General features: G+C 40.0%; 1 protein-coding gene across 1 annotated transcript; it reads right to left on the reverse strand.

Annotated features, from left to right (window-relative positions):
• Positions 1 to 436: 436 nt before the first annotated feature.
• LOC105446322 (galactosylceramide sulfotransferase-like) lies at positions 437 to 8604 on the reverse strand. Its single transcript, XM_030979041.1, has 2 exons — positions 8261 to 8604; positions 437 to 1844 (listed from the first exon to the last, which is right to left on the reverse strand). Exons 1-2 carry the CDS (start codon positions 8577 to 8579, stop codon positions 1054 to 1056), a joined length of 1110 nt encoding a protein of 369 aa, XP_030834901.1. The 5' UTR covers positions 8580 to 8604; the 3' UTR covers positions 437 to 1053.
• Positions 8605 to 10688: the final 2084 nt, after the last annotated feature.

Raw genomic sequence — 10688 nt, forward strand, 5'->3', positions numbered from 1 at the left:
TCATGACTTGTTCAACAAATGACTTGTAACAGAATTCCGAAACCTATTTCTAGACCTTGTCAATCTGACATCAACAGGTAATCTATTCCAAAATTTACTGCCCACAAAAGACAATGAAAATTGACCTTGTGTCGTTCTTAATTTTGGAAGACGTAATTATTGTCCACCTTCTTTTTGTCTTGTGTAATCCCGGTGGGGTCACTCCCCCTCATAGGGTGACACGTATAACCGTTACCACAAATGCAAATAACCTCCTTTTGCGGTCAATTTCAAGGACATTTTGTGAATTTTAGCCCCCTTTTTTACGTCAAAACAAGGACAAAATCGTACTTTGGAATACCCCTATTTATAGGATTGTAAGGACACTTTCGCAAATTTACCTCTATTTTACCATATTTCAAGGACAAGACTCGGCTCCGAGAATTTTTCTTCCCGGTTTTCTCTTTTCCCTTTTCCTGACCCCTATTTATCAATTTCGAGGACACCTGTGCACCCCTATTTTCTTTATTTCGAGGAATATTTTGTCCGCGGACATTGGTTGAAATTGACCCCTTGTTCTATAATGTCACAGTACTCTATCAAAATATGCGGCAAATTGTCATTGACTAGATCAAACATGAAAGTAGAAGTGGATAAATGATGTCAATTGTGCACATTTAGGATTCGCAATCTTTTAAATAATGGATCTGAAGGAGTTCTCCATTCACTAAATGTTATGGCACGAACTGCGATTTTCTGTGAATATAATATACTTCTTAGGCTATAGTCTTATAAGTGCTCCCCCACACCTCTATTCCGTAAGAAATGTGTTGTTGTATAAATGCTTTATATAATAATATCAGAGTACGGCTAGGAACAAAATGTCGCAATCTAAATAGCACTCCAACTTTCTTTCTAATACCCTGATTTACAAAACGAATATGACTATTCCAAGACAAATGTCTATCAATGTGAACCCCAACAAAAGTGGCAACATCAACCTCTTTAATTTCCCTCCAGCGATTTTCAGTTTACTCTAAGAAGATTAAACGAAATGCAAGCCAATGATACTATTTATCCTTGCAATCGAGTCTTGTGCTTCTTTTGGAGATAATCGACAAATTCCGGCTCACTCATGCCAAGTCTTTTACACGTCATATTCTGCTCCTTCCCCTTTCTTATCACATACTCTTTTAGCCCGATCGGACCCGACCAGTAAGATATATCCCGTACCTTAATCCCGCTCATACACTCATCTTCATATCTCTGAGTAAGATCTTTTAACTCTGCGATCTCTGATTCCATGCGGTCACGTCCATAGGCTTCTATCTTCTTCCATAAGGTGCGGTTGAAATGGTCATACATTTTGAAATCCCCATCGTTCCACTTGTTCAGACGGTTCGTCAACGCGTCTGCTTTTGTCGAATTTGTTTGCAAAGTATTCGCGCCTTTCTCTTTCCCAAGAGGTACTCGGATTTTACTGTTGAGATGTACGATCGTCTGTAAATCCCAACACATAAGATCCTTCAGCAGAATCACAGACTCGAAAAAATATTCCGTCAGCAGGACTAGGTCCATCTTCTTGTCAAGAAATTTAATATAATTGTCTACCTTGGTGGAGCTGTTCATATCTTTCTTATCGAAGCCAAGGTCGTAAAGTTCTGGGTCTCTACCACCATAAACTCGCCCCTTCCTGTTGAGGTCGTACTTCTCGAAATAAAACTTGGGGTTCAACGAAAACCCCTCCAGCTCGACCTTGTATAGACGTTTCAATACACGGTAAGAGTACACACTGGAGAAATGGCTAGCTGCTTCACGAATTAATGTGACGAACTTGGTGTCGGCCGGCATTATTTTCTTGAAATCTGCAGAAGCAATGAACAAGGGGAGAGGAAGATAAAGAGAAAGGGCCATTACCAGAGGAAAAAATCATGAAGGTTGTATACTGGGTATAGGGTTTCACGAAATCGCCAAAAAGAACAAGTTCACCGACATCCAATGGAAACGCATCTATAATTATTTATGGTAATTGTATGATCTCCCAAAGCTGTTTTAATTTGTTTCTAATTTGAATTCCAAGTCCTTTCACTGTAGCAATGATCGTATTATATATAATTATTTATGGTAATTGTATATACTTATTTATTTACTTATTATTATGTACTTATATACTTATTATATTTTTTTTTACTTATTAATGATTTATTTCATCCATGTGTTTTTTTACCTTGTTATATTTTTTGTTATGCATTTTATATTGTTAACTGACTTGTTTAGTCTTCGGACTTTTTAATCAGTACTTGAATAAAACCAAATATCTAATCTATTAAAATTAACACTCGTTGCAATCATGCCAATGGCATGTTGGTGAACTTGTATACTATAATGATGGTTTTGTGTAGGTTCATGGTTAAATGATATCCTGATGAATGTATCTTTGAAATTAGTTCCAACATGTTACGAGCCAGGGGTGGAGTGGCCATTCGGAGTATACAGCAATACAAGTCGATCGCTGTTCGTTAAATAGCTAGTGTACGTTTTACTTGAATTTTTACGACTTTTTGACTGAGGAATAACGTAAACTAATACCTCAGTCATGCATTTTGTCAGTCACGCTGCCAAACCGTCATTACAACGACTCAAAATCGAAGAAATCTCGACCATTCAGGGTAATTTTCTTGTTCGGTCTCGTGTCGGTCTCGTGTCGGTGGGGGCGGTCGCCCCCCCCCCCCCCAAAAAAAAAAAAAAAAAAAAAAAAACGCCGGCCAAAAAATAAAGAGAGAGAGAGAAATAAGAAAGGAAGAGGACGTAGGAAGAAAAAGGATTAAGAGTCGAGAACGGTAAAAGGAATTGACTTGTTTCTCTAATAATTTGATGAAACGTCAAGGCTTCCGCGCTTTGCGCGGGAGGGGCGGGGGGAACTGAATTCAGATAAGTATTAAGAGTCGAGAACGGTACAACGAATCGTCTTCTTTCTCTAATAATTTAATGAAACGCCAAAGCTTCCTCGCTTCGCGCGGGAGGGGGGGGGGGCGAACTGAATTCAGACAATGATTAAGAGTCGAGAATGGTACCACGAATCGTCTTCTTTATTTCTTTAATAATTTAATGAACCTTCAGAGCTTTAGCGCTACGCGCGGAGGAAGGGGAATTTGATTCAAACAAGGATTAAGAATCGTCTTCTAATAATTTAATGAAACGTCAATAGAAACTGAATTTAGACAAGGATTAAGAGTCGAGAACGGTACAATGAATCGCCTTCTTTCTCTAGTAATCTAATGAAACATCAAAGCTTTCGCGCTTCGCGCGGGAGGGGGGGGAACTCCCCCTCCCTGCACCCACCCCCCTAGGGAGCTCACTACCGCCCCCCCCCTAAAATAAAATCCTGGCTACGCGCTTGGCCGGTCTCGGTGATAAATAGACCTCACCAGGCGCGTACGCAGGACTTTTTCAAGGGGGGGGGGGGGGGGGGTTTAACATTTATAAATCGGTCCGAAAATTTCGCAACGACTCAGCCAGCCGCTGAATAAGCGGGGGGGGGGGGAGGGGGGGGGGGGGGGGGGGTAAGAGGTCACTTTTTTTTTTTTTTTTGTCCCCAAAAAATCGCAACGACTCAGCCGACCACTGAATAAGCGGGGGGGGGGGGGGGGGGGGGGGGGGGGGGGGGGGGGGGGGGGGGGGGGCAAGAGGTCACTTTTTTATTTTTTGGTCCCGAAATTTGGAAATTTGACATTTTGCTCAGTTGAGGGGGGGGGGTAAGGTCACCTTTTTTAGGTCGGCCGTGGGCATAATTATTTTTTTTTTTTATTAAAAAAAAAAAAATCAAAAAAATCAAAAGGGGGGGAGGGGTTTTAGGTTTTTTTAGGGGGGGGGTTTACATACATAAAATTACCCAACCCCCCCCCCCGCGTACGCGCCTGGACCTCACCCCCCCCCCCCCAATCATCGGTGCCATCGGGCATTATCACCCCACGAAGACAATACGAAGGAAACAAGAACCTGCCCGATTGTCCTCGGAAAGCAACACGACTACGTGAAACCCTCGCAATGCCATCGTGTAGTCATCGTGTAGCCATCGTATTATAGTACGGTGACATCCAGATGGGACCACGGTGTCAGCGAAGACAACCGAATTTAAGTAGCTCAAGCGTTTCCCATGTGTCATGATAACGTGGACATAATTATGTTGCAATAAGCTGTATTTCTCGTATTTATACTGATTTGTTTTTCAGATTCAATATATCATGTCATGCAATGATTTACATTATGTGTTTTTAATTTGTTTGTAAACCTGTGTAATTCGGCTAAACGCCGCGATGAAAGTTTTATCTGAAATTAACCATTTTGAATGAATGAAAAAATGAATATAAAAAGCCAGCCTCATAGCCAGAGACTTTTTCAAGTATCCCCAAAGTGCCCTATAACTTCGTAAGAAGTGTCAATTTTACATAGGAAAATGGCCCATTTTACCTTAACAAGTGCCCATTTCTCTTTTGACAAGTGCCCCCCTTCACCTCTAATAATTACCCTATTCAAATTTGAGAAGTGCCCCTTTTACTTTGACCAGTGTCTTTTTTCCTTTGTAGGAATTAAGTGCCTCTTCCCCTTTTAATAACTACCCACTTTAACTCCCATAAGCGCACCTTTTATTTTCGCGTGTGCCCCTTTTCCGTTTGATAAGTACCCCCATTATACACAAGAGCTCCTTCCCCTTCTCATAAATGTCCCCCTTTCACCTATTAAAAGTGTCCCATTTCATTCTCATAAGTACCCCTTTTCATATTTAGTCAGTGCCTCTTTTCAGGGGCGATAAACACCCCTTTACACCTCTGATAATTTCCTTTTTAACAATAATACGTGACCCTTTTCCTTTCTAATAATGGACCTATCCCCTTTTCATTAATTCTCATTTTCAATATCAAAATCTGATGGATGCCCCAATTCCGTCGACAAATTTTAAACGTGCCCCTTATTTAAAGTGAATATTAGGGCGATTTCTCCCAAACTAGCTCGCTACACTCACTCGCATTGATTTTATAGATGATATAATTATGTTACTTATCAAAGGTCTTTTCAGTCTTCCGTTATGAGAATGTGAATATAACCCCATCAGTATTGGATTTAATTCTCTTTATAAGAGGCAATTTTTTGCACTGCGACCTTACAAATCTTAACATTTTTCCTCGCTCGCATATGAATATTCAGACCATCATTCCCAACTGCAAAAAATAATGCTTGAACGAATCGTACTCTCAATACGACGTCGTGTAGCAATCGTGTGGCCTTCGTGTGGCCTGCGGGTACACTTCTTATTACAAATTCACATCTTCGTCTTGCCTTCGTGTGTGGTTCGGGTGCCATCGGGTGCCATCGTGTGACCTTCTGTAGGCATCGTACTTGCTTCGGCTATTAGTTGGCTGTTGACCAACTTCGGGGCTAACTTCGTGCGAAGTTCAATTTTCCTGCATCGTGTGTCCATCCTATGTCAACTTCGGGACAATGTGACGCGGGCATTACGATTGCCTCAGATGCCCTCACGAATGGCCCGATATGGCCCGATGTGTTTACGATCAGAGCCGAATTTGGAATTGTGTGTCTATCTTATGTCAACTTCGGGACAGTGTGACGCGGGCATAAGCAAGTACCTGTAAACACGACGAAAAGCACTAATCGAAAAATCCACCTATGGAGTGTGGGATTTTGAAACGCTGGCAGAAATTTTACCGGTTTTTGCAGTGTTAAAGAGAAAGTTGAGTTCTGGTCATGCGATTGCATTGTCAAAGAAACAGTGTGGAATCGATCAGAAAAGGTTGATCATCTAGCATATATATTGGTGTGCAGTACTGCAAGGATCTGGAATCATCAAAACGATAAGAACTTTGGCCCAGTCTTGGTAAAGTTACAAGCACTGTACACAGAAATATGTATATGGGACCATACGAGCATGTGGCGTAAAAATACGTCCCGATTATTATACTGTTACATGCAATATTTAGAATATTAAGATATTTGAAGAGCCATGCTTTTCAGGGAACATTTTTAATCTGACGTTCTTCCAAACTTGCATAATAACAATGATAAAGCTCACAAATTATTGTTCACCTCTTCCAAGAACTCAGCATTCTCTTTAATGCTTGCTCACAAAACATTTTAATTAGTTAATAATTCGGGTTTTTGTCACGTTTAACTCTCCTTGCTTCCGCGCGATAGCATGCAGAGCATGAGAGGAATGCCCAAGTCGCTCATGACTGTACACAGTTAAAATTTTTGTGAACAAGTTGTTTAAAAGTTTAAACAACTCTTGATTAACGGGTGACCTGATCTAAGAGTTGTTTAAAATGTTAAGCAACTCGAGTTGTTTAAAGTTTAAACACTTAGTTGATCAACATTTTGAACAACTTGTTTAAAATCACAATTTAAACAACCGGTGTTGTTTAAAGACGGTTGTTTAAAACGGAGCTGTTGTTCAGTGGAGGTTGTTTACACCAACTGGGTTGTTTAAAGAAAGTTGTTTAAAAAGGAGCTGTTGTTCAGTGGGGGTTGTTTACACCAACTGGGTTGTTTAAAGAAAGTTGTTTAAAAAGTAGCTGTTGTTCAGTGGGGGTTGTTTACACCAACTGGGTTGCTTAAAGAAAGTTGTTTAAAATGGAGCTGTTGTTCAGTTGGGGTTGTTTAAACCAACTGGGTTGTTTAAAGAAAGTTGTTTAAAAAGGAGCTGTTGTTCAGTGGGGGTTGTTTACAACAAAAGGGTTGTATAATGGGGTATAATTTGGGTTTGATACTCTGAATAAGTGCACCACTACTTCTGGGTCTCTATATAAGTATATGAAGACTAGGGTAATTCTGCAATTCATGAATTAGCGCCAAAACAGTGCCCATTTTGCATGAGCGCGCATGCACGCACGTATAAACTGCATATATAGGCATGCATGCAATCTCTATGGCAAGGAATTTAGCACACGTTATAACCGAGTGCGCGATCAGTGCCGCACTGCATGACGCGACGATTTTAAGTCTACCTATATTCTGACATTTGCGTACAGGTACCGAAAATTTTAACTGAACTTACGCTATAAGTTAAAAACTTCAAATTGGTTAATAGAAAAGTGATTTCAATTAAGCCATTGAATCCCCAGTCACTTAGAAGCGTGTCGGTAGCTTGGTCGGCCATGATATCGATGTGTGTTGTGTTGTGGGTTGGAAAGTAATAACTATTAAGCTAAATAAATGTAAGTATAGAGACAAACAAAATGGAGCCTGCAGAAACACGTGTGGTTGCTTTGGTAGTTTAATCCAGACTCAATGTCCATGTGCTTTTACATATGTATCAATCTGTGTAATCAACAGAAGACCCTTGCATACACTTGCATTGTGTGTATGCATCTAATATGAATAACAATGAGCTGTGCCTTAACAGCTGCACTGCATTTCTAAGTGGCATGTCAATTTCAATTGCATGTTAGTTTCAAGGAACCTGTTTCTAAACATAACAATGTGCGATAAAGCCTTTAGCCAACACGCACTTTACTGGCACGAGACACATGACGTCATATGTAAACAACACTGTCTAAAAGCTCTCGTATAGTAAATATAGCAGTCATTAAATTTTAAACAACGAATGTTTAACAAAATTACTTCTGTTTCGAGCAACATTGTTTACAATTTGATCAACTGTTGTTTAAGATAGTGTACAACTGTAAGTGAACATCACTTTTTTAAACAGCGTTTTTACTGTGTATGCGCACTACTCACCCAAAAAACAGAATGAACAAACACCGACGGTTTTTAACTGTTTTTCTCCCGTAGTGTAAATGACAATATACAAAAAAAAAGCACCGATGTTTTTTCAAAATGGTTTTGGGGCTGTGATGTGAATGGGCATACCTGGTAGGAATTTGTTTCTTGAATGCTTTGAGTGCCATAGGCGGGCCATAGGGCAGCTGGGTTAAAGCCAGAGTAATAGATACTTAATTTGAGAATCCCTTGGGACGGATATGTCTCCAAGTCCTCAATACAAAATGTAGCCATTATTATTATTATTATTATTATTGTTGTTGTTGTTCCTGTTGTTGTTGTTGTTATTATCATCGTCATCATCATCATCATCATCATCATCATCACATCATCATTATTATTATTATTATTATTATTATCATTATCATCATTATTATTATTATTATATTATTATTATTATTATTATTATTATTATTATTATCATTATCATTATTATCATTATCATTATCATGATCATTATCAAATTAACATGTAAAATAAAACGTACCTTCATAAAAGAAGCGTGCATGGTTTGCCAGTATGTTGTACTGTTTTCCCGGTGGCGGTTTCAATACTCCCGAAGGCTTGAATTTGTCCACTCCTTCGACATAGAAACCATTGGCTGGCAGCATAAAAGTCAAATCCTTCTCGTCCCCAAAACGGTAGAAGATATTCTGAAGCGTAGAACTGGCCGTCTTGTGTACTTTGATATACACCACGTCCCTGGCAGGCGTGCACGTCGTCCCAGTTTGCGACGTTACAGATTCTGAGACACGTTTTGGCGCCATTTCGGGACTGCCTTTTTGGTCTCCGATCCTCGTATCCATATCAGAGACGCGTGGTTGTTGCAGTTGAAAGCTGTGTTATGGAATGATCGAATAAAGAATTTAAGTTCATGTATACCACACATAAATGTACAAGGTATGAGGCTGTGGGCTGCAGTCCCAGCTATAATCTTGAAAATAGGCCTACCAGTATTCGGGTAGTGTATGGCGAAATAACATTTGTTAAACATAATGAAAGTGACTGTTTATATTTGCTCACTCGTTTTGCTTGCTTGCAACATTTAAAAATGGAAATTGATATACGGGGAACAGGCAGCCACCAGATTACTTCTATTTATCAGTCAAACTTAAATAAAACAAGAACCTTGGAAATTTGTAACCGTAAAGCTATTAACTGATAATAGAACTATGCTTTGAAAACGGCTAGGACACGAAATTGCTTGAATTTCCGACAGAAAGTGCGAATTAATGGGAATCGGTTAATAGTCGGAAAAAATCTGAAACTCTCACTTAACTGTTTCCCTCATGTTTCAACTTTCATTACATCCTAGTAAATGTCGGGGTGGAATTCCCCTTTGTTTGACCTTCGACTTCCCCTTTTATTTGAACGTTTACTTTCCCTTAGTTTGACCTTTGACTTTCCCTTAGTTTGACCTTTGACTTTCCCTTTGTATGACATTTGAATTATACAGAAAGTATACATTCTAATCTAAGAACTCGGGCTTACTCTTTCGACGTCTTGCTCATATCACTCTTTTTCTCATGGGGCAGAGATGTGCGGACGATGTCTCGCATCGTGTCAGTAGTCGAACGAGTTACATTCGTTTTTAAATGAGCGAATAGGAATACGACCACGGAGACGAGCAGGGCGATGATTATCTTCCGGTGTTTCGACATTCTGACCATACCTAAGGCTCACATCCTGGGGGATGGACACAGGGGCAGAAGAAAGAGAGGCTTAAATAATAATAAGACAATTGAACAAATACAGATAATAATGCAATGCGTCGGAACGTCATGGGCAGAAAAGGTTAACTTTGGTAAAATGTAAAAATCTACTTTGTACTTTGTAGGCCTACTTTTTAAAAAGATAATCAAAGTGGTGGGAAGTGTTCAAAATACACTAAACCAGTGATAATTATTTTCCATTTGCCATACGCACCAAATAAGGCATTTTTACAAATAAATTGACCACCTCCATTCTGGTTGACACATTCTGACAAACAAATTCGTCGTGTGCTTGCCCAACACAGCAACATTCGCCGTATTTTACGTGTCCAATCAACTCATAATGACAATTATGAGTTAAGTGTAACGCGTTTATAACTGCTTTCATTCTTCTCTTGACTTCCACGTACCCTAATCTCATTTTTTCTTTCTCTTCTTTGCTTTTCTTTTTCGCTAGTCGATAAGAGGGGAAGATCGAGTTATTTTTTTGTTGTTTGTTGGGGGAATAGGGGGCCAGGCCCGCTTGCCCCCCCCCCCCCCCGCCCCTGGATCCGCGCCTGGCCACAGCCACAGAACTCTGATGTGTTCTAACTTGAATTCATTATTTCTCTTCTCACTTGTCTTCTTCTCACTCTCTCTCTCTCTCTCTCTCTCTCTCTTCCTCTCTATCTCTCTATTTCTATGGTTTTTCCTGTCTGTACCCATCTTTATGTCTCTTTCTCTCACCTTCTCCTTCTCACTTTTCTCTCCATATCCCCCTCTCCCCCCCTCCCCCCCCCCCCCCCCCTCTCTCTCTCTCTCTCTCTCTCTCCCTCTCTCCCCCCTCTCTCTCTCTCTCTCTCTCTCCCTCTCTCCCCCTCTCTCTCTCTCTCTCTCTCTTTCCCCCTTCTGTGCTGATTATATCCTACTTTATTTAGTCCACCTAGTGTTATACTACATTATGAAACGCAATTATAATGCTTTGTGTCGCTCAGTGTCATTGATTAAACGTCGACAAGTATAGTCGTACACAATACAACGCACGTTGCTAGGTAGGGCAAGAATATTACAAAGATTTTGCTTCAGAGTAGAAATACCAGAAGAAAAAATTATCAGACGTAAATATGGCAGTGGAAAATACAAAAGGTACATCCTGAATGCCAGAGGTAAAATTGGATTTGATGTTTACATTAGATTTCATACTTGCTCCGTTTATAAACTATG

This window comes from Strongylocentrotus purpuratus, unplaced genomic scaffold (genome assembly GCF_000002235.5).
Source record: "Strongylocentrotus purpuratus isolate Spur 01 unplaced genomic scaffold, Spur_5.0 spur5_scaffold_10, whole genome shotgun sequence".
Classification (NCBI taxonomy): domain Eukaryota; kingdom Metazoa; phylum Echinodermata; class Echinoidea; order Camarodonta; family Strongylocentrotidae; genus Strongylocentrotus; species Strongylocentrotus purpuratus.

Excerpts from the sequence above, each read along its gene's own strand:
- LOC105446322 (XM_030979041.1), bottom strand. The coding sequence starts at position 8,579 with ATGGATACGAGGATCGGAGACCAAAAAGGCAGTCCCGAAATGGCGCCA. Across the intron at positions 1,845-8,260 it reads TGCACGCTTCTTTTATGAAG|ATTTCAAGAAAATAATGCCG; the intron begins GTACGTTTTATT and ends TTGCTTCTGCAG.